The 27,557-nt window shown below is 56.8% G+C and overlaps 1 protein-coding gene across 2 annotated transcripts in view; it reads right to left on the bottom strand.

Annotated features, from left to right (window-relative positions):
• The window catches only part of GTF2IRD1 (GTF2I repeat domain containing 1), a 104,665-nt gene that overhangs the window by 3,452 nt on the left and 73,656 nt on the right, over nucleotides 1-27,557 (bottom strand). For both annotated transcript variants that reach the window (XM_032430843.1, XM_032430842.1), the window contains 6 exons: nucleotides 25,884-26,067; nucleotides 25,344-25,372; nucleotides 6,744-6,821; nucleotides 4,955-5,147; nucleotides 2,720-2,757; nucleotides 363-499 (listed from right to left, as the gene is read on the bottom strand). In XM_032430843.1, coding sequence (XP_032286734.1) covers nucleotides 363-499; nucleotides 2,720-2,757; nucleotides 4,955-5,147; nucleotides 6,744-6,821; nucleotides 25,344-25,372; nucleotides 25,884-26,067 — 659 coding nt within the window. The remainder of the gene's footprint in view (nucleotides 1-362; nucleotides 500-2,719; nucleotides 2,758-4,954; nucleotides 5,148-6,743; nucleotides 6,822-25,343; nucleotides 25,373-25,883; nucleotides 26,068-27,557) is intronic.

The following is a 27,557-nucleotide window of genomic DNA, read 5'->3' as shown; positions in this document are numbered from 1 at the left end:
AGGTGAGTGCAGAGATTAACCTAGCCTCTGACAGCCCGGGAGCCGAGAGTCTGTCTGCTCGGGGTCCTGCTCTGGCACCGCCCAGGGGAGCCCCCTACCCTCTCCCGGGCTCCCGCTTGCCCACCTGCCCAGCGGAGGTGTGACTTCCTGGCCCGGGGGCTCGTGAGCAGCCGATGACAGGGCTGGACTATCTCTTGAGGAGATCGGGCAGACGTGTCTGCAGCCCTGAGGCTGCGGAGCCCCACTCAGGGCCCAGTGCCTCCCTGCACCCCAAACCCGCGCCCCAGAGCAGACAGCCCTGCCCGTGTGCGGGGTGAAGGCCAAAGAGCCGAGCGGTCAGGTCCGGATCTGTGCAACTTTACCACGAGTGAGATCTGGTTGGTGGACGCCACGGACTCCGGGTTAGAGGATGAGGAGGAGGAAGACGAGGAGGAGGAGGAGAAGGAGTTCCCTTCGGAGACCCGCTTTCTCTTGCGCTTGGGAATGCCGCTGTCTTTGGCTGGGGGAGAAAAGGTTGCTGCTGGGTCTCGGCTTTGAACCCCTCGGGAGAAGGCTTTTGCTTTCAGGTTTCAAGCCCCCTTCTCGGCATTCAAGGCTCCAGACCCCCCCAGACCACCCCCCTCTCCCCCACCGGCGGCCGAGGCCCAGCCCTCCAACCTCTGTCCTTAACCAGGCCCCACAGCCCCGTGGCTCCCCTCCCTGCCTTTGCTAACATGAGCCTCACCCCCCAGGTGTGCCCCCCGAGCGGGCTCAGTTCAGGCCCATGTCCTCCTTATGCCATCCCCAGACCATCCAGCCTGTGGGGGCCGGCCTCCCCAGAACTCCCAGGGCCCGGCATTCTGCAGTGAAGGGCTCGGCCTCGGGCCCTGGAGAAAGTCACTTCAAGTCACTCAGACTTGTGCCTTCATTTCCTTGCGAGTGAAATGTTGAGGGAGACCCAGGCTCCCGTGGGTAATATGCCTGGGCCCCTAGAAATACTCAGCAACTGAGAGCTGGTATCCATATTGTTGCTACTATTAACTGTGGATGTGTGATGACCCCAACCTGAGAATGCTGACAGATGACAGTTCACAGCACGCAGTGTCCCCGGGGAAAGAGACTCAGGTTTATAGTCAGAAGTCCCAGATTCCAATTCCCATTACTGCCAACCCTTGCTGTGTGACCCCGGGCAAATCGGTTAACCTCTCTGAGCCAAATGGGGAAAACCGTGTGATGTGAGACTCAAAGGAGGTTACTGTGTATGAAAGAGCCCAGCACCCAGCCCAGCACAGGGCAGGACTCAGCCGGGGTTCTGTTGCTGCAGAATTAAATTGATAGGAATATATGAGACTTAGAAAAAAGATCTGCAACCGTGCGCCACACAAGTAGGGTTTAGTGCTTGACTGAGCGGGCCAGGTCACTGAGTAGAAACCAGACTGGGTGATAATCACATGGCATGAACGGGCCAGGTCACTGAGTAGAAACCAGACTGGGTGACAATCACATGGGTGATAATCACATGGCATGAGGGCTGGCTGAGCCCATAAGGTGGCTGTTTGTCCAGCTGATGAAGAAAAATCAGAGGCTGGGGGTCTGTGACTATGGCATAAACAGACATCCTGGGAAACAGAAGATTCTGGGGACAGAAGGAGCTCAGCCAGAGAAAAGGGATTTTTGTAGGGGGCCCCACATGAACAGGAAGGCAGAGGTGCTGGCCCAAGGTCACAGCCAACCCGGGGTCACTGGAAGACCCTAAAGATGGCCATGGTGGGAGGGAGTGGTGGATGCAAGTCATGGCATCTGCCCTCTGAGCATCTGTCCTAAACTCTCCTCCCGACGCCTCGGCAGGGCCTTCTGCATCTCTGCCTTTGACCTGGGAACAGCTCCCAAACCTGTCACCTCCCTACCCGCGAATCTGGTGCCTCACCTGGCCCCCGTGATCAGCACAGGACAGAGGGAGGTGGCTCCTGGCTGGGCTGCGCCACCCTAGGCCGTGCCGTTCCAGGGGGACCTGGACCCAGCTGGAGTTGGGGCCTCAGGTCTCAGGCCAGGATGGGGCCCATCACGGTCCCCACTAAGCACCTGCTGGGCCTGCAGTTCGGATGGATGGCTTGAGGTGGCCACCAACCCCCCACGTGGCCCTGCCAAGCCCCTTTCCCTCTCTGGGCCTCAGCTTCCCAGCTGCACAATGTGGTTGGGACTAGATCTGTGTATTTTAATCAGCGGCGCGCCTCCCAGTCACTCTGAGGAACGTTCCCCCGTTTCTACGGTGCATCTTCTCAGGCAGAACCATGGCACCAGATGGTCTCCCAGCTTCCTGTGCACCCAAGGGTTCTAAGAGACAGTGTCTGGTGCAGGTATGTGCCCTGCAAATGCAGGCAGAATGGTGGGGTACCCCCCCCACCGGCCCCAGCCAGTCTCGGCCATGCGGCCTGCCTCCCCCTGCTGGTCACACAGCGTCCTTCTCCCCCCCAGGTGGCTTCCATGATCCCACCGGCCGCCCCCTCCTCCTGGCTCCAGCCTGACCCTCCTCATCTCCCGTTGATGTGACACACTCAGCCGTGCTGTGACCGGGCCCCCTCTGGCGGGCACCTGCAGGCTCCCTGTGGACCCACTGGGCAGGGAGCACTATACCCCCTCTGGGTGGTCAGCTACCGACCGCAAGCCACCCGGACCAGATCTACCCACAGACCCTGGTCCCTGAGAGGCAGAGAGGCGGCTTTTCCAGCCTCCGCCTTACCTGGCACCTTGGCGTCATTGCAGATTTCTGCAAAAGGTCTAAAAGAAAAAGAAAGGAGGTGGCAGTTAGAAAAATGAGGTTTCCCCTCTTCCTTCCCACCTGCCCCCTGAAAATGGGTGACACCTCTCACGAGACGAGATGCTCCCACCGCCGCTGGAGCGTGAGGTAAGACCCGGATGGAAACGGTGGGCATCCCCCCTAGACCAGGCAGTGCCCTGCCAGGCCAATCGCCCCTTGGGGCCCGCTTTCCTGGTCTAGAAGTCGAGGGTGTCGCCTGACCAAGTGGTCAGAAATGTGTGCCTAGGGATCCCCAGCTGGCTCAGTTGGTAGAGCATGTGGCTCTTGATCTCGGGGCCGTGCATTCGAGCCCCACATTCGGTGTAGAGATTACTTAAGTAAATAAACTTAAAAAAAGTGTGTGCCTAGATTTATAGAAGTGGATATTCATCACACTATTATTTTTTTATGTATGCGTTAATTTTTATTTTATTGTTTTACTTTTAGCATTCTTTGTATGAACCCCCCTCCCAAATGAGATGCAGCCTAGATGTCCATCAGAAAAGGACATTATGGTCTATCTATTCAGATGACTGGTCAGTCACTAAAGGGAATCCTCAGGGACGTGGATAATGTTCGAGCGTGTAACAAGACAGCCAGACAAGAAACAGCAAGTTTTATTTACTGTCTACAGATAAATACTGTATGATCTCAGTTTCATTTGCCACAAATAAAAATCTAATAGGCATTAAAAGAAACGTGGAAATGGGGAAGGAAAGTTCTAGAATGGCGGTTCTTTCTGGGAGGTACGCCTATGGGGGGGTGAGCATTTTTTTGCTGTGGTTTCTTGCACTGTCTAGTAGTTGCTTCAGGGGGTGGACAGTAGGTGGGAGAGAAAATGCTTTTTATTTGAAACCCATCTTAATCATTTCATTTTTTTTTTTGGATATATACAAATATTTTAATTCTAAAGTGGCCAATTCTTGGTTTAGGGTTACCGCATCGGGCTCCATGCCCAGGACAGTCTTCTTGAGATCTTTCTCCCTCTTGCTCTGCCCCCCACCCCGCTCTCTCTTTCTCTCAAATAAATAAATAAAATCTTAAAAAAATCTAAAACATCGAGCGTAAAATTGAAAAGAAAATGTGCATAGGGGAAAAAGTTAGTGCATCACGGTATTAGGCCTGAAGAGGACAGTTATATGGTGACCTTCTTTTTTTCTACCTTTTCGTGTTTCCCAAGTTTGCTGTGTGTATTTTCTTTTTATCGAGGTATAATTTCTTTTAAAGATTTTATTCATTTATTTATTTGAGAGGGAGAGAGGGAGACAGCACAAGCAGAGGGGGGGTGCAGAGGGAGAGGGAGAAGCAGACACCCCACGGAGCAGGGAGCCCGATGCGGGGCTTGATCCCAGGACCCTGGGATCATGACCTGAGCCGAAGGCAGACGCTTAACGACTGAGCCACCCAGGCGCCCCTTTATGGAGGTATAATTGACATATGACATAAAGGACATGTAACTGACACATAATTGACATAATAATACCGTGTTAGTTTCAGGTGTTCAACATTACGATTCCATATTTGTATATATTGTGAAATGATGACCATGTTAAGTCTAGTTAACATCTGTCACCATACATACAATCTTTTCTTTTTTTTTAAGATTTTTATTTATTTATTTATTTGAGAGAGAGAGAGAGAGAGAACACAAAGGGAGAGTGAAAGAAAGAAGCAGGCTTCCCGCTGAGCTAGGAGCCCAATGCGGGGCTCGATCCCAGGACCCTGGATCATGACCTGAGCTGAAGGCAGACGCTTAACAGACTGAGTGACCCAGGCGCCCCAAGAAGATGGTCACCTAGGAAGTGGGTCCTCACCAGACCCTGAATCTGCCACCACCTTGATCTTGGACTTCCCAGTTTCCGGAACTGTGAGAAGTCCATGTGTGTTGTTTATAAGCCTCCTGGTCTGTAGTATTGTGTTACAGTGACCCAGATGGAGTGAGAGAGCTGGGTTTGTGTCCCAGCTGACCCACCATGAAGATGAGAGTGTTAAGCTATCTGTCTCTTGGAATCTGGGCAAGCAAGAGGCACCAGTCTGTCTGTCTGTCCATCTGTCTCCGTCTCTCTCGTCTCCTGGCTGGGCCTGCTTTGGGAGTTTCCCCACCGGATGCAAGCAGTCCCCTCTCCCACGGCCCCGGCCCATTGTGCCCACCCCGCGCTGGGTGCTGGGGGCACTCACTGGAGCTGGTTGATGATGACCATGCGCACGTGCTCTCGGGCCTTCAGGATCTTCTCCAGCCGGTGGATGTCGTACGTGTTGGGATTCCGGAAAGGGATGTCGTCGGGCAGGCCCGTGACCTCGACGGCGTCTGGGCTGTCCCGGATCAGTTTGTACGGGACCAGCACAGGCCTGTTCAGGCCCAGGGCCTCGCCTACAAGACACGGTGGGTCAGCGCGAGGGGAGGAGGTCCCCTGTGAGAGGCCACGCCCCCCGGGGAAAGGGCTGGATCCTGGCATGGTCCAGCTTGGCGGCCACCGTACTACAGAGTTTAAAAATCAATACACACACCTTCTTTTTTTTTTTTAAATCCACTTAGCAAAACTATAAACCTAATACCCAGTGCTGGCAATAAAACAGGCACTTTGGCGCGTGCCTGGTGCAATGTTAAGTGTGCGTACCCGGAACTGATAAACAAGAGATGTGATATCTGCTTAAAATCTACTATTATGGTAGAAAAACTACAAAGTCCTTACTTAAGTTATTTATGGATGATAGGATAGGGTGTCTTGGGTGTGTTTTCAAAAATTCCGAAGTGTGTACATGGACACCGAAGAAGTCAGGTTGGCAAAATGTTGGTGATCACAGGGGCTGGCTTTGGTTGACGTGGCAGGTCACCAATACCCATTTTCGTCCGTGTCTGAATTTTGATTTCACAATGACAAGTGAAAGAGACGACCCCACCAAACACCAGCAGAGTCGCTTCTCACTCTCAGAACGAAACCCCAACTCCTTGTTAGGCCTGCCCGCCCCTCCCTGTGCACTGGGGGCCTCCCCCGGCTGCTTACCCCAGGCCCTCTGGGCTCCTTGCTGGTCCCCAGTCACCCAGCTGTCCCTGCTGCCCGGCAAGCTTTTCCTGGAATGTGTGTCCCCTCCTGACATTCGAGTCTCTAGTCTTGGCTAACGCACGTCCCATCCTCCCAGGGGCATTCCTGCCCCACCCCCCAGGCAACCCCTTATCCTGCTACTGTTTTGTCTTCTCCGTTATCACTCTCTGAAATTCTATTTAAAAATATTTTTTATTACGTCCGTCTCCCTGCTACAATGCAAAATGGAAATACTACTAAATTCATCAAATAAAATGTAATGTATACAGAGCATCTAGCATAGCTTGGCACTCAATGATCTAGAAAGCTCGACTGTAACCATATTATTATTATTATTAAGATTTTATTTTATTTTTAAGAATTTATTTTTAAGTAATCTCTACACTCAAGGTGGGGCTCGAACCTGCGACCCTGAGATCAAGAGTTGCACGCTCCACCCACTGAGCCAGCCAGGCGCCCAGTAACCATATTATTAATTGTCCCAACTGGGCTCTGCTCTGGCACCCTGGGTGCCTTCCCCTAGCATCGCATGGCCCTTACCTATTCCCTGACCACCTCCCTGCACAGATTCCGAGCCCCAGGATGGCAGGGATCGGACGCCCTCCCCCAGAGTCCTCACGGCTAAGTGTGTGTTGGGCAGATGCACACACAAGCACTTGGCCGTGGGCCATGCATGGCCTCTGCCGCAAGGCCCGGCCCTAGAGCAGCGGAAATGCTGACCTGCAATCTCTGCCCTGGGCGCCCCAGATGGGTTCTTTCCCAGTGTTCGGACGGGGAAGTGAGGGGTCAGCTCCCACCAGTCACCGGCAGGGCAGCTGGGGGTGGAACTGGAGGCGGCCAAGGCTGGCTGTAGAGGGAGGGGCTGCCCAGGAAGGCTGGCCCCACAGACCCTGCCCCACAGACCCTACTCCTCATGCACTGACCGTATTTCTCATTGAAGAGCTCCTTCACCTGCTCGCGGAGGATCACCTTCTCCCCTAGTCTGTTGGCGTCATCTTCATCTACAAGAGGAAGACAAGGCGGCCGTGAAGGTGGGCACGGGCCGGCCCCTGGACGGACTCCCATGTGGCATCCCCTGCCCACCGCGTTAATATCAGGCAGCTTTGTTTCTGGCCGTGGTTGTCTGTTTATCAATCCATCCGTCCCCCCTTCCCTGAACCCGGCTTCCCCAGCACGGGCCCCCATATCAGCTGTTCGAGTATGCTCTCAGAAGGCAGGCAGGGGCTTCTGATGGATGGGGTGGGGTAGGAAGAACTGGCCCAGGCCGGTCTGTTGGATGTGGCGGAAGCACGGGGTGGTGCCAAGGGCACTGGGGGGACTGAGCCGGGCTGCCAGAAACTCACCCCGGCTGCCTGGACGATCCTGAGCCCAAGGCTCGTGACCGGGGAGACAGGCACGCTGCGGGAGCATGGGGGCTGCACACTCTGCCCACCCAGGGCCCAGGGCAGACCTCCGTGGACACCTGCTGTTGGACCCTGGGCTCCCCTCGCCCGTCTTCGGTCTAAAGTGGCAGTGGGCCAGGTGAGCCCTGAGACAGGGCCTGGGCCGGGCTGGGGACATGGAGGGTGTGGATGGGATGCAAGGGTCCTGGGGGCAGAGGGGCCTGATGGGCTCGTGCCCTGGGCTGGGGAAGGAGCTGGAGTTCCAGGAAGGGTGCCCTGAGCTGGCCGGGCCTCCGGCAGACAGGGGTGGGAGTGGAGTGGAAGCAGGCAGGGAGCCAGGGCCTGGGAGATGTGGGGCAGAACAGACAGAATGGGTTTGTGGAGAAAAACAACTCCTGTTTTAATCTGGAAAATCTCACAGAACTCAGTTCAAGTTCGGAGGCCAATGCAGGAACTCTGCATCCCCACCAGGGAGGAGCCTCCCTCCCCAGTCCGCCTGCTGCCCCTGCTGCCCGGGACTCCCGATGGCCCGCCGTGCCTTGTGTGGTCCCGGTCATGCCCACGCTCCCGACTCTGGAACGAGATCTGCCACATCTCAGAGTTTCTGCATATGTCTCTTCAACCATGACCATCCAGCCACCTGGGTGCTCCTGACACCCTGCATCCCAGGGTCCTCCCTCTTGGGGGAAGTAATGGCCCCATCAGTCGGGCCAAGACACTGAACTGAGCCCCCCTTAGAGGCCTGCTTCTTCCCACATCCCCCCCAAACACAGCCCTTCCGGATGGTCTTCAGGACCCCACCGTGGCCAAGAGTCAGCCTGACCCTTCTCCAGGTCCTGAGTGGGCAACCTGACAGAGCCCTGGGCCCAAGGGCCACCTAGAGCCTGCGGGGAGGTGGCAGACGCCGTCCATCTCCCCCTTGGCCACCAGGCATTCCTCTGGTGCCAGGATTCCGCACAGACATGGCGGCACCCACAGGACAGGGAAGTATGGCCTGGATTCCCATCGGTGATGCTGGCAGCTCTCCTGGGCACGAGCACGGCCACCCCTCACCACAGCCGAGGACACCAGAGGCTCAGAGAGGTCAAGTAACTTCCCCAAGACCACACAGCTGCCAAGTGCCAGGAACAGCCCATCTGTCTGACCAAGAGCCCCGGGTTCCCTGAGATCTCTGTTTCCCCATCTGTAGAAAGAAGGGTTGATCCTCAGGTTGTTTCCTCTAAATCTCCTGTCCTATCAGCTCACAGTCCGGAATCTCTGTCTCCTTGGGGCTCGGGGCGGGGCCGACACAGCCGGACCCCACAAAGCCGGCTGGGTTGAAAGGCAGTGCACGGCCCCTCAAGGACGGGCCCTGTAAGTGGCGGCCGCTGTGGCTGGGGACACGGCCGTGTCGCGTCTCCCCTCCCCTGCCTTGGCCTGGAGGCTCCGGTGACTGTGTGGGTGAGAGGTGCACACCGCGTAGGCCTGGGCCTCACACGGCCCTCGCCCTGGCAGAGGCCACACCAGGCCCCAGAAGGGCAGAGAACCTGAAGCCACACACCTGGGCTCCTGCTAGCCCTGCCGTGCGGGCGTCGTGGGATGTCCCCCCTTGGTGCTCCTGCTCACTGTCTTGACACATTTGTCTGGGCCCAAGATTTCACGAAGACCATCCCATCTGGATGTGGTGCTGCCCCTGGGCATTTAGCAGAGGACAGAAACACAGCCCTGGTCCAAGGCAAGGAATGGTGAGGGACGCTTGGTGACCCACCGGCCTTGATAACTATCAGTGCAGGGCACGTGGGGGGAACCTAACCCAGCTGGGAATCAGGGAGGGCTTCCCAGAGGAGGTGCTGCTGCTGGGCATTAAGCACCTCCTATGTGCACAGCGCCAGGCCTCAGAAAGGGTGCCTCTTGGCTCCTCTCCCCTCTTGGCTCCTCTCCCCTCTTTGTTTTTACTGATTAATTTTTTAATTTTTAAAAAGTCTTAATTTTTTTGTTTTTATTTAATTTGGAGGAAGGGAGTTCCATTTTTTCTTAAAAGTACTTTTTTTTTTTTTTTTAGATTTTATTTATTTGTCAGAGAGAGAGAGACACAGCGAGAGAGGGAACACAAGCAGGGAGAGTGGGAGAGGGAGAAGCAGGCTTCCCGCGGAGCAGGGAGCCCGATGCGGGGCTCGATCCCAGGACCCTGGGATCATGACCTGAGCCGAAGGCAGACACTTAACGACTGAGCCACCCAGGTGCCCCATTAATGGTACATTTTTGAGTGAAACAGGCGAGGGTAGATTCTGGTGTGGGCTGGAGGGGAGAGAGCCCCTGCCCCGTCTGGGGGCTCACAGGAAATGGGAGGCAGCTCCTCGAGGTGCATGGGCAAAGTCGAACCACAGGTGGAGACCCCCCCAGCCCCCCGTCCCGTGTCCCTGCTCCAGCCCTGAGGGGGAGAGCCAGGCTCCCTGCTGGCCTGGGGCTTCGGTGGGAGCAGCTGTCCCGCTAGCCTGGGCTGGGGCAGGACAGGCCCCGGGGAGCTTTCCCCTCTGAGTCTAGTCTGCTTGTGGGCAAAACAAAGACCAGGAAACTCCCTCTGAGAACACGGGGTGGGGCAGAGAGCACAGTCACTGTGGGCCGTGTGGGGCCGTGTGGGGCCTTGGCCATAAACCCAGTCTGAAGGGCAGCCGGGAGTTAAGAGTGTTTACTTGGCTATCTGACGGCTGGGGTTCAAATCCTCTGTTATTAGCTCGTGACCTTGAACAATTCTCAGAACCACTGGATTTTCTCGTTTGGAAAGTCACTACCACGACAGGGGAGACCAGGTGGGGCTGCCGTTGAGAACCCAGTGCCTGGCATGGCCCTGGGGCCGGTTTTACTGTTCTGAAGCCTGAGTCACCAAACCTATTCTGGGGGGACCGGTCTGAGCTCCCCTGAACCCAGGCTGGCTATAAGAACACCGACCGGTGTTGGCAAACATTTCAGAATGTTCTCCATTTGGAGATGTCACTGTTAGGGCTCCATGTGGAGTGTGGGTCCCCCCAGTGTACCTCCCTGAATGCCTGCCCGCAGCGGGGAGGAAGGGGGTCCCCAGGGCCTGTGACACGGGGGTCCCTGGCTCAGCAGACTGCAAGGCAATCTTGATTCTACCCCTAATGCTATGTGATGTTTGGAAAGTCACTCCACCTCTCTGGGCCTGTTTCCACATCCCTCAGATGGGACTCCTGGCCTGCCAGGAGGATCCCATGGTGTCACAGATAAAAACGGTGAAGGCCCCCCGCCATCACAGTCAGGTTGTTGCTGACGCTATTAGATCAATGCTTCCGTTATCCTGGAGTCTCGGGAATTAAGCTTCACGTATGAGACTTTTCCAGATAACGGATGCTTAACTTCTCCAATTTCCTGGGTTTGTCGTACCCATTGTGGGCAGGCCGTTTACTAAAATGCATCAAGTGGGCGCCTGGGTGGCTCAGTTGGTTAAGCGACTGCCTTCGGCTCAGGTCATGATCCTGGAGTCCTGGGATCGAGTCCCGCATCGGGCTCCCTGCTCAGCAGGGGGTCTGCTTCTCCCTCTGACCCTCTTCCCTCTTGTGCTCTCTGTCTCTCATTCTCTCTCTAATAAATAAATAAAATCTTAAAAAAAAAAATAAAATAAAATAAAATAAAATGCATCAAGTACCCCTTTCTTAGGTAGCACACAGTGGGGCAGAGTGGGGAGGGGAGGAGGAGAGGTTGACCTGAACCCCCCCCACCCCGGGGCAGCAACACGCTTCAAGGACAGGCCCACCCTGTTGGCATTTCTGCCCCCCTTCCTGCTCATTCCAGCTTATTGGTCTCTGTCACTCCGTCTGCCCCAGCAGCTCTCATCTGGTTGTTTCTAATCTGCCGTCTGTTAGCTTGAGGATTAACTGAATTTTGCCTGGGGGAAGAAAGCAACCAAGCTTACTAAATCACAGCCAAGCTGGGTACACAATTAGAAACCAGCGGGCTCAGGGTGCTTGCTATCTGCGATGGCCCCACAGCCCTCTCCCCAGGGGCAAAGTACGAGAACCGCGAACAGCCGGGGGCCTCTCTCCACCAGCTTGAGGTCCACAGCTCGAGATCGGTGTCTGTATGCTGACATTCAGGATGGTAAGGGGCCAGGAGGAGCCCGCAGCCAGGGACGGGCTGCTCGGAGGGGGACAATTCCCCCTCTCCCAGCGCTTCCGCGGGACTCCTCCTCTCTGCCAGGCCTGGCTGGGCGATCCAGGCATCATGCAGACCCTCAAGTGAACAGAGGGTGGGTGTCCACAGGGATCCCCACGTTGATGGGACAGCTGCCCCCACTTGTCCCCTGCTCGGGCTCTGCAGCTTGCACACCTCCCTTTCCGGGCTCCGGACCTTCATCAAAGTGAGAAGGCATGCTCAGCTTCACCTTTTCACTCCCTCTCAGCCTGGCACGCAGGTGCAGCGGGAATTCTGTCATTGGTTTTAGAGGTGGAGAAACTGAGGCTCAGAGAGGCCACGCATGCATAGCAGCGGGTGGACGGCCTCGCCCCCGTGCCCGCTCTCGGAGAACACACCCCAGAGAAACTTCTTACACGTGCCAAAGGAAATATGGCCAAGAGCCTTAACAGCACTCTTATTAACAGGAAATCCACGAAGCCACCCGAGTGGCCGAGGACAGCAGAGTGGTGCGGTCACTTGCCAGAACCGCACGGAGCAGTGGACGCGAGCTGGCTCGGCGTCGCATGTCAGAATCACCTTACATAAGGCCGAGTAGGAAAAGCAAGTCCAGACTTGACACACGAGGACATGCCTCACTTACAAAAGTAAAAAGTGGGGCTCCTCGGTGGCACAGTCGGTTAAGTGGCCGACACCTGGTTTCGGCTCAGGTCGTGATCTCAGGGTCGTGAGATGGAGCCCCAAGTCAGGCTCTGCACTCAGCAGGGAGTCTGCTTGAGATTCTCCCTCACCTTCTCCCTCTGCCCCTCCCCGACCCCTCTCTGAAATAAATATATATATCTTAAAAAAAAAAAAAGGAAAAAGCATGCAAAAGGAAACAATTTTGGTTTCGGCAAATATTACACGTAATAAAGCCACTTAAGAAGTCGGCCTGTGAAGAGTGAGTCAACCTCAGATATACCAGATGATTTTCCCTATACGTACATACCAACGATAAAGTTTAATTTAGAAATTAGGCACAGTAAGAGATGAACAACTCTAACGATAAAACAGAACTATGACAACGTACTGTATTATATAATAAAAGTCACGTGAACGTGGTCTAGTTCTCTCTGAAAATATCTGATTGTATTGTACTTCCCCTTCTTGTGATGATGTAAGAAGATAAAACGCCTACATGGGGAAAAGAAGTGAGGTGAGTGATGCAGACATCAGGATGTGGCATTAGGCTACTATTGACCTTCTGGAGCTCTATCGGAAGGACAGTCATCTGCTTCTGGACTGCAGTTGACCGCGGGTGGCCGAAACGTGGAAAATGAATCCACGGATAAGGGAAACCGGCTGTATTTGTTCTGGAGAGAGGAGGGCAGGATGAGGGAGAACATGGGGGCGGAGGGCACGTTATGGGCGCTGTTCTAATTCTTGGATGGTGGTGGGCTCACGGGGTTCAGTGCAGTATTGATTAACAAGTAGACCCATGGGCAGGAATACGAACAAAAGAATAAAAAATGAATGCGTGCTATGTGCACTGTGGTATCCTAGAGTGGATTCTGGAACGTAAAAAAACATTAGTGCAGGAAATCTCACAAAATCTAAATATAAAGCCTGCAGTTTCGTTATGCGTATTGTACCGATCAAGGTTGAATTCTTAGTGTTGACAAAGGTACGTGGTTCTGCCGACCCTGCATGGGTCAAAGGGTATATTTGGGGATTCTATGCGATCTTTGCAATTCTTTGGCAATTAAAAATTATTGCAAAATTAAAAAATTATATCAATCAATGGAACGATGGTCACATGCAGGGGATGGTCAATGGCACAGTGGGTCCCGAACCAGGGATCAGGACTGATCTGGTCAGTGCGTGAGGTCTAACGGGACTGGGAGAAGAGAGGGAGGAAAGCAAGCCTTCTCCCCCGGAGTCTCCTTGGACAGCTCTGTGCCCACATCCATCCATCTCCCTTCCCCTCCCTGGGGCCCAGCTTTGTGACCTCTAGCTGACGGGCTGCACACAAAGGTCTGGAATAATGGCTGACGGGGCTCGCTGGCTGGAGCCTCCCCCGCTGGGGCTACCAGGCCCTTCTTCTGCCCTCTCAGCAGCCAGACACTGGGGTACAGACCCCACATCTGCTGAGGACCAGCCCACCGGAGACTGTGCCTGGAAATTTGCCCTTCACTCCTCGCGACAAGCCTGACTTCTAGGTGTTATGGTCCCCATTTTACAGATAAGGATACTGAGGCTCACAGGAGTCAAGGTGCCTGCCCAACGTCACCAAGGCCACGAGGTCTGTGATCAGTGGCACTAAAAGGTCTCTCTGACCCCTGGGTACTGCTTTCCCATTTGGGAACAGCCCAGCACCTTCTCAAGGGCCTTCTTACAAACTTGAACCTGTCAGCCAGGCTTGGCAGATTAAACACCAGGTCTTCTTGTGGGGGTTCATCCGGGATCCTGGCGCCAGCCACGCACATGGCCCTTCCCAAGGGAAATCGCCTCCTTCTCTCTCCTCTCCTGTTCCTTCCTCCGAGGTCCCAGCTACGCGGCAGACATCACTGACGTCACTGACCCAGGGCCGGCCAGGCCCTAGGCTGAACCATGGCCATGACCAGCCAGGCACAGAATGCCGCGCACTGAGCCTGATGAGCAGGACAAGAGCGCCCCTCCTGGGAAGGACGGACAGACCTGGGCACTTGGCTGCATTTCTGCTGCATCACCGGGGGTGGGCGGCTGATTTTGAGGACACGATCCAGTGGTTCTACAACAGCAGCTCGTGCTGCAGCCGAACACACGAGAATGGTCGCTCCCTGCCGGCCGAGACCTGTCTGCTTTCATCCATGTGCGCACGGTTAAAGCCCCGGCGCCTGCCATGATGCCGACAGCACGGACGCTCCGTAAGTAAGGGTTAGAGAGACCAAGCTCTTGCGCGCTGGGCACTGTTCTCACAGCTCCGCAGGGATTCATTCCCTTAATCTTTCCAACAACCCTCGGTGGCTGGGCCTGTGACTACCTCTGTTTTACAGACAAGGAAACCGAGGCACGAAGAGACAGCCACCTGGCCCGGGTTACACGGCGAGTAAGCGGGGGCCGGGACTGGCCCCAGATCCAGACGTCTAACTAGCTGGCACGAGGACACGGTGTCCAAAACCCAGGCTTATGATCATGCTGACTGTATCAGGATCTTGTTTCCACGCTCGGGGGAGGGAAGAAAGAGCAGGTCCTCCTACCCTGTCCACACCGCAGGTTTCTCTCCCCGTCTCTGTGCCCCCAACCCCCAAACCCACATTTCCAACTGCCTCTCGGAGCACCTTTGATTTTGCACGTCCCTAAGCAGCCTCTCCAGGGCTCCCTCAAACCTGGCCCTCCTCTCTGGGCTTTCCTTCTCTGGGGTCCCCCTCCTGGACGCCCAGGAGAGAAACCTCGGCTGCTTCCAATCCCGGAGCAGGCTGAGTCGTGACCCCCAAGCTGTCCCCGTCCTAGTCCCCGGAGCCTGTGACTACGTTTCTTGACACGACAGAAGACACTGGCTGGTGTGACTAAGGTAAAGATCTTGAGATGGGGAGGTTATCCTGGGTTAGCCAAGTGGGCCCTAAATGTAATCACTGGAGTCCTTCTAAGAAGGAGGCAAGAAGGTCAAAGGGCAGGAGTTGGGCCGACAGAAGCAGAGTCAGCGTGAAAAGCTTTGAAGTTGGAGGAGAGGCCACATGCTGAGGAATGCAGGGGGTTTCTAGAAGCTGGGAAAGACAAGAGCCTCCAGAGGGAACCTGCCCCGTTGACACCCTGACTTCAGCCCGGTAAGACTCATCTCGGATCTCTTACCTCTACAGCTCTAAAGGGAAAAAAATATCCGTGTGGCTTTAAGCCACTATGTTGGGGTAATCTGGTCGGGCAGCCACAGGAAACCCGGGCCAACCCCACGTGTCCCCCTCATCCACAAATGCGGGTGGTCACCACGAATGGCCACTTTCCCAGAGAAACTTCTGGCAGGCCCAGCCCATGGCCAGTTATGCCTCAGAACGACTCCTCTCACTGCGGCAAGAACTTCCCGCTTGGCCTCCCCAAGACCATCCTCTGCTCCGCAAGTCGTGTCGATCGTTCTAAAGAAACTAGGGGACCCCATCATTCCTTTGCTTAAAACCTGCCGAGGACTCTTGTGTTGTCCGTGGGGCAAACCGCTCCTCCTTCCCCTGGCAACCGAGACCCTCTGCTAGGGCCACTTTTCCTGTAATCCCACCCCCAGAGACCGCACCGGGCACCCCCTCAGTTGCACAGAGCACATACTGGGAGCTCGGGGCTCCCCCACTTCACGGAGCGTGCAGGGGGCGCCTGGGTCCTGCTGAGGAGCACCACTGCTCAATCCCAGGAAGCTGAGATCATGACCTGAGCCAAAATCAAGAGTCAGACGCTTAACTGACTGTGCCACCCAGGTGCCCCAAAAGTCAACGTTCTCATCCAGCCTCACACAATCTGCCTTCTCTCCCCATTTCCACCTCATCTCCTACCACTTCCCCCACCTGCTTCCTCTGACACCCCTGGCAGGTGACCCCAGGGCCTTTGCAGTCGTTCTCCCTGCCTGCACTGCTGTTCCCTAGCCCCCTGGCTCTCTACCACCCCAAAGGCCCTCCCTGGCCACCGCCTAGCTCATGTTGCAACCCCCTAAAAATAACCCCAACCTCCCCCATCCGCTTCCCCACTTCTCCAGAGCACACATCTGACACACTTTACACTTTGTGCATGATTCTCTGCATCCACACCAGAAGGTCAGTGCCATGAGACAGGATTGTTTTTTTTTTTTTTTAACTGGTGTTGAGCAAAAGTCCAGCATCCAGCCCAGTGCCTGGCTCCACAGACACCCCAGAAGTACGCAGCGCCTGGGTTCCCGAAGGGGAATGTCCCACTCCCCATGCCTGCTGTGGGCTTCAGGACAGGGCTGCCTGTCCCCTACTCCCCACTCCCACCACGAGGCCTCTTTTGTCCCCAGACCCCTCCCTAGCAGGTTGGAAAGATGGAGTCCACCCAGTCAACCCCACGTGCTGAACCACACTTAGCCCCCACGCCCCCGGCTCAGAGATGCATTTCTCGGCCAGAGAGAACTTCTGTTCCGCACGCCGGGCCTGGTGACCCTTCGAGCCCATCTCAATCCAGCCCAAATAAAGGTGCTGGTTGTTCCTGTGAGCTTGGGTGGTCCCAGCTGGGGAATCAGTTTCAGTGTGGTTTTCTGGAATGTTGCAAAAGAGTCTGAAGCCCCCGCTGCTCCCTTGTGGGGAGCCCCCCAGCTCTAGGAACCACGGGGTCCCCCTCCCCAACCAGCAGGGCTCAGGGAGGACAGGGCTAGGGACCACTAACCTAACCCAGGGGCGGGATGGGGCTGTGGGGACCCAGCTGGGTCCCCACGGGCCAGGAAAAGGTAGGGGCCTCCCAACATGACATTGTTCAGCCTCTCCCTGGAAGAAAGGAGGCAGCGGGCCAACGGCGCGGGGCCTGGCAGCCCGGCCGGGCATCTGCCCACAAAGGCCTCCGGGCCCCGCCCTGCAAATGCCACAGCATTTCCTGGGAAGGCAGCAGGGACACTGTTACTGGAGCCTAATTAACAAAGAAAAGCAGAGATAATTAAGTGAAGAAACATGTGGCTGGCGCTGGAACAGGGATATCTTTAGAAACTCGAGAAAGGACGGCTTTATTTTGAGCTCTCAAGAGCGGGACAGCGTCGGAAGGGTGGAGAGGGGGTGGGGAGGGCCCACAGATGGGGGGGGCCAGGGCCAGAGGAGCAGGTGGGTGTGTGTGACCACACAGGGAGGAGGAAATGACCCTCGGGGCGGCTGAAGGGAGGAGGGCAGGGGGACCGAGGAGGTGTCCCCGCTCCGTGTGACCTGGAGGGGTCTAGAGACTGGAGGTTCACTTATCCCCGATCACACAGCTCAGAAGTGGTGGCATCAGTTCCTGAAGGGGCCGAAGGGGACTCACCACTGCTGCCCCCTCCCCTCTCATTCTGTGCTGAGAGCAGCCCCATGCTGGCCCCCTTCTCCAGGAAGCCCACTCGGCATAGCACCTGCTGAGTGACAGGAGCCCCCACAGAAAGACCTGGCAGTGCCCCCCACCTTCCCCCCTGCAAACAGGATCTCAGCGCTCTGCTTGAGAGGCCCTTCGCCCACCCCACAGCTGAGCTTCTCACGCGGGGCGTCGGGCCGAGCTGGGGGTGTGATGCTGGGGGCATGACGCAGGTCAAGTGGGATGATTTCTTTTCCTCAGCAGAACGTAACTGAACACGGTTCCTTCGGTCAAAATTAATCTTAAGTGCAGAGTTTTGGGAGCAGACCGTGTGGGGACTTCCGAGATAGAGCATGGGGGGCGCCCCCTGGAAACTTCGGCCCCCCTGGAAACTGCAGGGGTGCTGGGGCTCCGGCCGCGGGGGACGTCAGCGGAAGAGCTTGCCAAGGCCGGGTCTGCAGGGTCTAGTCCACGCTGCAAAGCCAGGCCTTCCAGGCCCTCCACGCTCCGCCTGGCCGGCCTCTCCACCTCTCTACCTCGCCACCTCCCGCGCGCGCGACGGGCCACCCGGTCCTCCCCTCCCTGCCCTGGCTGTGCGCCCCAGGACAGCCCCGGCGTGGGACCTTCCCGCTTTACAAGGAGGGAAACCGAGGCCCAGGCAGGCAAACCTGACTTGCTGGAGTCACACAGGAAGTCGGCAGCTCTGCTCTGTCTCTGGGACCCGGAGCCCCTGCTCTGTCTGGGGTGGGGAGTGGGGAGGAGGGGGGCCTGCTTCTTGGCTTCTGGCTGCTCATCGGAGAGTCCCCTGGAGCTGGCAGGGAGGGCCGCACCGCTGGGGTGGGGGTTGGGGGGGCCTGGATCCTGGGGGAACTGCGTTTGCCCAGGAGGGAGCTGGGAGGCACTGGGAAGTGATGAGGTGGGTGAGGACCCTCCCTCTGAGCCCTTCCTGGTTCTCAAAGGCTAGGGTTCCCTTTCTCCAAGCAGGTGACAGTTAAGCCAAAGGCGGCTCCTGCTGGGAAGTGGCTGCTCGATCTCCACTCAAATGCCCCCAGTGACGGGGAGTTCACTACCCAACAAGGCACTTTTTTTGGCCACTGCTATTTGAGAATAGTTCTAGAATGTTATTTCCTTGATCCCTCTGATGTCTCCCAGAAGGGCTCCCACTCTCAGCTCTTCTTACCAGCAAATTCCTCCACCTCTTTTCCTCGGGCTCCGCCTCCCTCTGTTCCTTCACAGGCTCTTTTCCTGCAAGGTCCCTTGGAGGTCAGTGTGCCCCCTGGGCCGTCTCTGCTGGCGACACACTGGTCTGAGGGGTGGCGGCAGTTGCCACCTTCCCATGGGCCCTGCCCAGCCCATCGCCACCCTGCGCTAAAGCACCGATCCGGTCCCACTAATGCTATTGGCCCCTGGATGTTTCATGGGCCCGGAGACCCAGCCTGGGGCCTGAGTACCACCATCACCCTTCTGGAACTTTCCGCCTGGCCTCCCTCCCACACCGATGCCACCTCTAGATCCTAGCACCACCCACCTCCGCTGGGTCCTGCCGCCGGCCACCCGGGGTCAGCCTCCTCAACCCTCCCCTGGCCTCACTGGCCCAGTTCTGCTTTTCCAATCCACCCCTGGTGGGTGGAAGCCTGGTTACCATGGTAATTGTAAGACAACGCAAATCTGATCCTATCATTTTGTTGACTGAAAAAGAAAACCTCCAATGCTACAAGCTAAAGCTTGAGTCACCAGCAAAGTTTTGGTCCAGGCCTTTTCTAATTCTGGCCTCATTGTTTCGCTATCCTCCTCCCCCACCACCCAACACTCCCCGCTGAGGCTCCTCAAGAGCACAGACCTGGGTATGACTTGGGCCCCTGCTAACCCAGGCTGCCTCCCGCAGCCTCAGTGTGCTCAGCCGTGAAATGGGCATGACCACGGCGTCTACCTGACAGGCTTGTGAAGGGCTCCATGAGGCTGTGTGAGAGACACAGGGCCTGGCATGTGTGGGCGCTCAGCAAGAGATGGACACAGCTCTGCCTTTGTGAGTGCCACCCCCTCAGTCTGGAATTCCTGCTCCCTTTTCCACCTGGGGAAGGTCAGCTTGCTGGGGAGCTTTCCCTGGCCCCAGATTCAGGTGGTCTCCTGGCAGGGAGCTAGGTCTCCAGGGGGAGAAAGGCTGGTCTTTGCCTGTAGGTGGCACTGAGCTCATGGTGCCTGGGGCTTGGGACACCCACTCTGCTCCCGTCACATTTCCTGGGGATCAACCCACAGGCAGACATGCCTTCCAAGCCCCTGGCCCTCCATGCCTCAACCTGCTGTCCTCCACCAGCCACATCTAAACCTCTTGGTCATCCACAGTGGGGGCCCCTCCATGGTAGCCCACATCAGGATAGATGGGACTGTCCCTTCCATCTTTCTAGCCCTTGCCTCTAGGACCTGACTCCACCAGTCTCTCATCCCCACGGGAACCCACAGCCCCCGCCCCATCACCTCCCTGTCCCCCTAGGAGTCGGCAGGGGCTCCTGCACCAGCTCTCAGCTCCCCTCTTGCACCCATCCTGCTTCTTGGGGGGAGGGGGCGGCGGTGTCCCTCCTCTTGCCCCTCCCCACCCCCATCACTCATTTCTCTAAAATCACACTGTGGCTATTCTTACCTCTAAAACCCGCTCCTGATCCCATTTCAGCCGGCAGACCCGCCCCACCTCTCTCCTGGCCCTGGTGCGACCCATTTCTCTGCTCTCATTCCCTCCTACTCCACTCAGGTCCCCTCCCGGGAATGGCTCCTAACCCCACTGCCCATGACCTCTGGGGGTGGCTCAACCCCGTGGGCCAGGCCAGTCTCAGGTCTCCTCCTGTACTTGACCTTGCACGCAGCATCTGACTCAGGTGGCCACTCTCCGAGTTTCTCCCTTGGCTTCTGGCCATCTGTCTCTCCTCATCTCTCCAACACCCGAATGCAGGAGGGCCCAGGGCTCATCCTTGGACCCCTCCGAATTGTCCACACTCATCCCCACGGTGATCCAGCTTCCTGACTAAAACACACTATGTGCGGAATGGCCCCCACATGCATGTCTCCGGCAAGATGCTCTCTCTGATTTATAGATCTGCCTGTCCAACCCGGCCACTTGGGTGTCTAATTTGGTGACATTCAGATCCTGACCCCTCTCGCTCACTAGCTGCTCAGGACAAACTCTTTCGCTCACACCCCACACTCACTGCATCAGCAATCCTGTTAGCCCTACTTCCAAAATATGTCCAGGGCCCCTGGGCCTTTGCACTGACTCCCTCCCTAGATGCTTCGACTGGGATTTCTACATGGCTCATACCCTCACTTCTTTCAGGCCTTAACTCCTGCTGACCTATCTGAAATTGTCCTTTTGACAGTCCTATCTGTGTTGTATGTCTCCATGGCACTTGTCACTATCAAATACATTGTTCTTTGTCCTTATTTATCTTATTTATCTCCCTCATTAGAAAATAAGCTCCACGAGGGTAGAGATTTTTTGTCTATTTTGTATTCCTAGATTCTGCTTGCCATAAAGCAGGCAATATATATATATATATATATATATATATATTTATATATTTGAGAGAGGGAGAGAGCACACAAATGGGGGAAGGAGCAGGAGAGGGAGAAGCAGACTCCCTGCTGAGCAGGGAGCGTGATGCGGGGCTCGATCCCAGGACCCTGAGATCACAACCTGAGACGAAGGCAGACACTTAACCGCATGAGCCACGCAGACGCCCTTATATATAATTTTTTTAAAGTAATCTCTACACCCAACGTGGGGCTCGAATTCACAACCCCGAGATCAAGAGCCGCACACTTTTCTGACAATATATTTTTGTTGTGCATATACATAAACCCAAAGGATTAATTGTGAGCCTAAAGGGTGAGAGGCAGGGCCCATGTTAGAGATGCCGGCAGCCAGAAGGGGGCAGCAAAGAGCGACCCAGTGTGGATGAAAGCTTGGGGAGGCACGGGCACAAGCTGTGTGACCTTCAGTGAGTTTCTTAACCTCTCTGAAACTCAGTTTCTTCCTGTAAGATTGGTTATTGGGGGAGATCCCGTGCGCTGCTATGGGAAGGCTTTGTGACCGGCAGATCATAAGCACAATGTAGAGGTTAGGTGTCCATGGTGTGGGCAGTTGTCCAATGTCCACGGTTGGGGGACAGGACAGTTGCACAGCTATGATAACAGCCTGATGAGGGAATGTCATAAGGCATTTTAAAAACATCAGAAAATGCTTATGTTTTCAGCGTGTATGCATGTAAATTTATAGAAAGAACAACAGCGAGATGTAAAGTTAATAAGCTTGGGGGAAAATCTGGAAGAAATGTATCATCCTAAAAACGAACAGCCATCTGGGCACTTAGATTTCTGTGTTTTCCAAATTTCCAGCATGGGCACATATCTGCATTTCCCTTCAGGTTTTTATGACTTACTAGAATGTTCTGTGGTTGTTAGTACCCCAGCCCCCCAGGCGGAGGGCCTCTCCTTCCTGTGTCACCACAACCAGCATTACCCCGAACAGCCTGCATTGCTGTGCTAGGTGTTCATGGCTGTGGGCCCCTCTGGGTTTGGGGAGTATCTTGAGTTGGTGCTAGGCTCACCCAGAACCCCCTCCATAGCAAACACGACCACTGTGCTCGTTTGCAGAACTGTGGCCTGTGGCCCCTGGTGCACATCTGTGCCCGAGAGCAGGATGTCTGGGGCTTTGAGGGACTCTGAGGGACTCTTAGTGCTGTCCCCAGGCACCTGCCTCCCTGCCCCCCCGGCCCGGCCTCTCTGCTTTAACACGGCAGCTCCAACGGCGTGGACCTCTCCTGAGCCTCACTCGCTAGGGCTCCTGAGGTCACATCTGGGTCACCTGGGCCCACTGAAGGCAGGATTGGAGTTCACGCTGGTACGACTGGAGGGCCTGGCCCCACCATCCCTCTGCAGCCCCAGGTCCCCCCACCAGGACCCCTCCAGCCAGCATTCCAACCCCCTAGGGATCTATCAAGCCGCTGGCCCACAGGTCCCCTGACCAGAGGCCCCAAATCCCACCCACTGTCCTCGGAGACTCGGCCCAAGTCCATCATTAGCCAGGCGCCTGGGGGGAAACATGCCCTGAGGGCGGACGTGATGTACCCAGTTGGGACAACGCTAAAGGCCTCGGGATCATCTCTTTTGACCCAGAACAAAGCTGGCTCAGGAATGGCCATACCGTCTCCCCACTCTGGCCTGGCCTGCGATTCTAGGAAGCATCGTGAAAGCCCCAGGTTTAACGACCGATTTATCTTCAGAGCATAATTTTCTTTAGCATTCACTTTCTCAGATGGTTCTCTTAGCAAAGGCTTCTATGGGAGCCTTCGATAAATCACCTAGAAAATCTCAGAGCCATCCTTAACAGGCCTCCCCTTCCAGGGAAGCCCCCTTCTTCCCCAAGCCTCACGCCCCTGCACCTCCCCACCGCACCCCCATCTGCCCTCCCACCTTGTACCACCCACTGACCAGGCCTTCCCCAGTCACTGGTCTGCTCATGCTCAAACCTTCCGCAGTACGGAAGTGGCTACATGGATGGGCTTCTTAGAAGGTTCCAGGCCCTGGGGAAGCCTCAACGGGGAGGAGCAAGGGGCATCTCTCCAACCATCTGCATGGACATCTTGTGGGTACCAACGTGGACACATGATATTCAAGACTTGGTGGGCCCCCTGACCCTAACTCCTTGGCACTATGAAGCCTTCTGGAACCTGGACACGAGCCCAGGGAAAGGGGAGAGAAATGGGACTCAGATTCTCCCACTATGCAATGTGGGCTTTCGGTAGAAATCTGGTTCAATTTTACATGTCTTGTGCTTCTGAGTTTCCATTCCGTATTTCTGGAAGAGGACGGAAGAACTAGGGAAGTGTCCTGAAGGCCCCGCTGTGCCCAGGATAAGGCCTGTGTCTTTGCCATGACACGGCCAAGCTGGTTTCACCCCCTACCCCTGCCCCAGCCACGTGCTCTGATGGCCCCTCCATCTGTGCCTTCACTTAGGCTGGGCCCTGCGTCAGTACCACACACTGTTGTGCTCATCTCCGAGACCCGGCTCAATGCCACTTCCTCCGGGAAGCCTTCCCAAGCCCCAGGAATAACCACTGCCGCCCCCACTGGCTGAGCACTTCCCATCACAGCCGGTCCAGGGCTGAAGGATTCACAAACGTCTCACCCAAGCGTCAGGATGAAGCCCCCCCCCAGGACAGCAGGGGAGAAACAGGCCTCCACAGCCCGCCCGTCACTGCCCACCGTTTTTCCAGTTCCGATCACCGAGGGAGGCAGGTATGCGTTTCTCCATCACACAGATGAGCAAGTAGAGGCTTGGGGATGTGAAATAATGAGCCCAGAGTCACATGGGTAGCAAGGGGCAGGGCAGGGGATGCAGGGATTTAAACCCAGGTCTCTCTGAGCAGCAGCCTGTGCTTTCCCACGGCCGACGTGCTGCCACCGACCCCCAACCCAAATCAGATTATCTGCCACCCCTGCCATCCATATGCCCAGGGCACCTGCGTCTGGTTCAGCCCACCCTCCTCCAGACTACGGCACCTGCTAACGTCCCACCTCCCCCAGACACCTGAGCTCCGGCTTCAATTCACCTGGGGACCCCAGGAGCTGGCCTGCGTCAGGCTTTGGTGATTGTCTGCTGGAGGGCTTGGGGACAGGCTGTGACCTCTTGTGAACTCTCGGAGGCCCCTGAGAGCCTGGACACCTTCCCAGCGCGGTGTGACGAGTGCCTTGAGTAAGCACGGAGCTGGCCGGCCGGCCCATCTGTCCCGGCCCCTCCTGGGGGCCACCCAGCCTGGGAAGCCAATGCCTGGAAAGGCGTTCACAGGCCCCCCCCGAGGGCTGGGCCAAGGGCTACTTTCCCATCTCCTCTTCCAGGCAGCCTGCCACCGTCTTCCACACCACGTGGGCAGAGAAAGCATTTCCCAGGGCTCTCTCTGCACACATAAGAGCCAAAGCACAGGCCGAGGGGTGGGTGGACAGGCAGACTGGCCTGGAGACGTCAGGAAGCTGCTCTAACCGCCAATGGGCCGCCGAGCTCCCCGGGCCGGAGGGCAAGCCCTTGTCGGCAGAAGGGCCGGGAAGCCCTGGGGTCTGTGGGAAGGCTGCTGGCCGACCCTCTGCCCCGCAGCGTTCCTCCGCAAAGGTACGTAACCGCTCTGCGTTACGTACCACCCGGATCACTGGGCCTCCCTGCAGGGAAGCCAGGCTTTGGAGCCAACAGTCCCTTCACTAGGGGTAGGGCATCCGGGGGAGTCACTGATGTTCCCTCGGCCTCAGTTTCCTCCTCCGTAAAAAGGAGACAGGAAAAGGTCACAGTGCAAAGCGCTGACCTGGTAGCGCACGTCACGTATCAGAACTGACTTCCTTTCCTGCTTCCCAAGCTCATTAATGACTGTGCCTGCCCCCCGAGCAGCTGCATGCTCAGGCCCCCACGGGGACCCTTCCTTCTGGAAGGAGGGGCTGGGAGCACACAGACCGCCTCACTGTGTTTCTGCTCTCCCTCAGCATCTCCTGGGATGGGGCCCGGGCCGGCCAGGCGCCCCTCTCCTTCAGGGTTTGGGAGGGCCCGGACACAGCCCACGGAGGAGACGGAGGTCAGGAGAGGCAGCCTGCCATCTAAGGCTGAGCAAGCACTTACCACCATCTTACCGCCCAAGTTTGGTGGGCCTGATGTAGAAACCCCTCCCTCTGCGATTAGGAACCGCCTGCCACCAAGCTCACCCACACACTCAAGTCAACCAGGCCCCTTCATTAGGAGGGGAGGGCCGGGCCCCCGCCCTCCTGAACCCTGGCCAGGTACAGCACACGAGTCAACCCGTGCCCCCCCCACCCCCCTTTTCTCGGCCCGAGGTTCCAGTGTGGCCTTCCTCCTCCCACCTGGGGCCGGTGCCCAGAGGAGGTGGGAGAACAGAAGGGCAGGGCCTGGCGTCCCACAGTAAGCTGGGCTCCGGCCTCTGGCCCCCAGCACGGCGGCCGGCCTCCCACGCCAAGCGGCGCCCCCCCACAGCCAGTGCCTCTTACCAGGCTTTGGGATGAGTCCTTGAAAAGGCCTGAAAGAGAAAGAGAGATAGGAGTGTCAGAGGGGGGACCTGGGAGCTCTTCGGCAATGTCTGGGGACCACCCCACACTGGCTGCCTGAACAAGCTGCCCGGGGAGTCACTGCTCGGGCCGGACACAGTGACGATGTGGCAGTGTGCTGTGCGGGGGGGGGGGGGGGGGTGACCAGGGCCTCCTGCTGGCCCTGCCCTGGCTGGCTCTGTGACCCCGGGCAAATCACCTGTCTCCGTGTCCTCCCCTCTGAAGTGGGCTGACTGCCTCTCCCAAAGGGCTGGGATGGGAGGGCAGTGAGGTGACGGGAAGGCCACCCCTCTGCTGCGGTGGCTGACGTGGGGTTCCCTGCACCCTGGCCGGCCTGCAGTCACCCTTCTGCACACCGCCCCCCGCCCCCCGCCCCGGGACCGAGGATGGCACTGGAGAGCCGAACAAGGCAGGACCAGATCAAAGGCAAGGCCAAGGGCCCCGCCCATGCTAGTCTGGCCTCCTCACCCGTCCCCTGAGTACCTGGTGACCGTGAACTTGATCTTGTCAGCCACTGCGAGGATCCTCTCCAGGTTCTGGGAGCCAAAGGTGCAGGGCTTTCGAAACGGGATTCCTGGGGGGAGCCCCTCAATGATCACCGAGCCGGGGTTACTCTTGATCCGCTTGTAGGGGACCTGGACGGGGTACTTGATGCCCAGGGCTTCTCCTATGGAGGAGGGACAGAGGACGGGTCGTGAGGAGCCAGAGCAGGGCCGGTGTGTGGACGCGGGGCGCGAGCGTGATGGGAAGGCGTGTGCGTTGGAGGGGGGGGTATGGGGGCTGGCATGTAGCCCCGTGGGAAGGCACAATCGGTGGGGGGCTAGGAGTTAGGGAGTGGATCATTCAGGGGTACCGAGTGTGTCCGGGCGGGGCGGAGGAACGGGCAGGGCACACGGGGCTTCAGCCGCAGGGGAGAGGGTAGCGGCTCAGGTTCCTCGGCCTCTCGGCCTGAGATTCTGCAAGCCCACATGGAGGATGGGACCTGTGGCCATGGCTGGCCCTTCCCTACAGCGCCTGACCCTCCATCAGCCCCCCGGGGCTCTGCCTCACCCTGGTTTGGGACCCGCCCGGCCGGAGGGCAGACTGCATTTGGGGTCCCTCCTGGACAGAGGGAAGGAGCTCACTGTGATCCCTCCAAGGGGCCCACTGAGAGTGTCATCCCCTGCGTTGCAGGGCGTCCCTTTATGAAGACACGATGCAGAAATCTCTGCACGTCTCAGCTCGAGGAAGAACAGTTGGGACCCTCTCTGTGCAAGAAACTAACTTTTATCTCAAGGATACTGGGACTGGTATAACTGGACTCATTTCCCTTTTTGCTCTGGCTCCCAGGGAACTCAGAGCCTGATTTGTCATCTGCATCCCCCACGTACAGAATCTCAGTGGCTTCCTATGACCCCTGACCATTGTTCCTGCCTGTTTTTGTGTTGGTTTTTTTTTTCATTGAGATAAAATTTCCATACCATAAAGCCAACCATTTTAAAGTGTACAATCCAAGCGTTTTTAGTGTACACACGAGGTTGCGAAATTCTCACGAGCTAGTTCCAGGACACGTTCATCACTCTGGGAAGAAACCCTGTGGCCATCTGCAGTCTCTCCCCGTCCCGCCTCCCCGAGCCCTGGTGGCCCCTCATCGACTCTGTCTTGACGGATTTGCCTGTTTTTAATTCTTTATCCTGACTGTGCTGCTGACTAGGTTATATGCGATGGCTAAGAGATCCTCACCTCCCAAACGGCCCTTGCTACAATGACCGATGGCCTCCATGTAGCCAAATCCAGTAGACACCTGCGCTTCTCTCGACAGAGTTTGGCACAGATGACCATGCTCCCCTCCCTGAAGCCCTCCCCTTGATGTCCGTGACCCCATGCCGCCGCCTGGACCTGACCTCTAAACACCAGGGCTCCTTGGCCTTTGGTCTGGGTCCTCTTTTTTGCTCCTCTACCCTCCTGGCCTAAGTTTTACATCCAATCCAGACACTTCTCCTGAACAGCAAACTGGATCCCCACTTGCCTATGGGTCATCTCTACTCAGCCCTCAAACTCAACACATCCAAGATGGCACCCATCCTCTCCCCCTCAAGCTACCCCTCCTTGGTGAGGGCGCTGCCCCTTCTCTCTAGCTGACAGTTTGGGGTGGGTGTCTGCCTGTCTGCGGGCCCA

The sequence above is a fragment of the Phoca vitulina genome, unplaced genomic scaffold (assembly GCF_004348235.1).
Source record: "Phoca vitulina isolate PV1807 unplaced genomic scaffold, GSC_HSeal_1.0 scaffold45, whole genome shotgun sequence".
Taxonomy (NCBI): Eukaryota; Metazoa; Chordata; class Mammalia; order Carnivora; family Phocidae; genus Phoca; species Phoca vitulina.
This window is presented reverse-complemented; position numbering and strand designations above follow the sequence as displayed.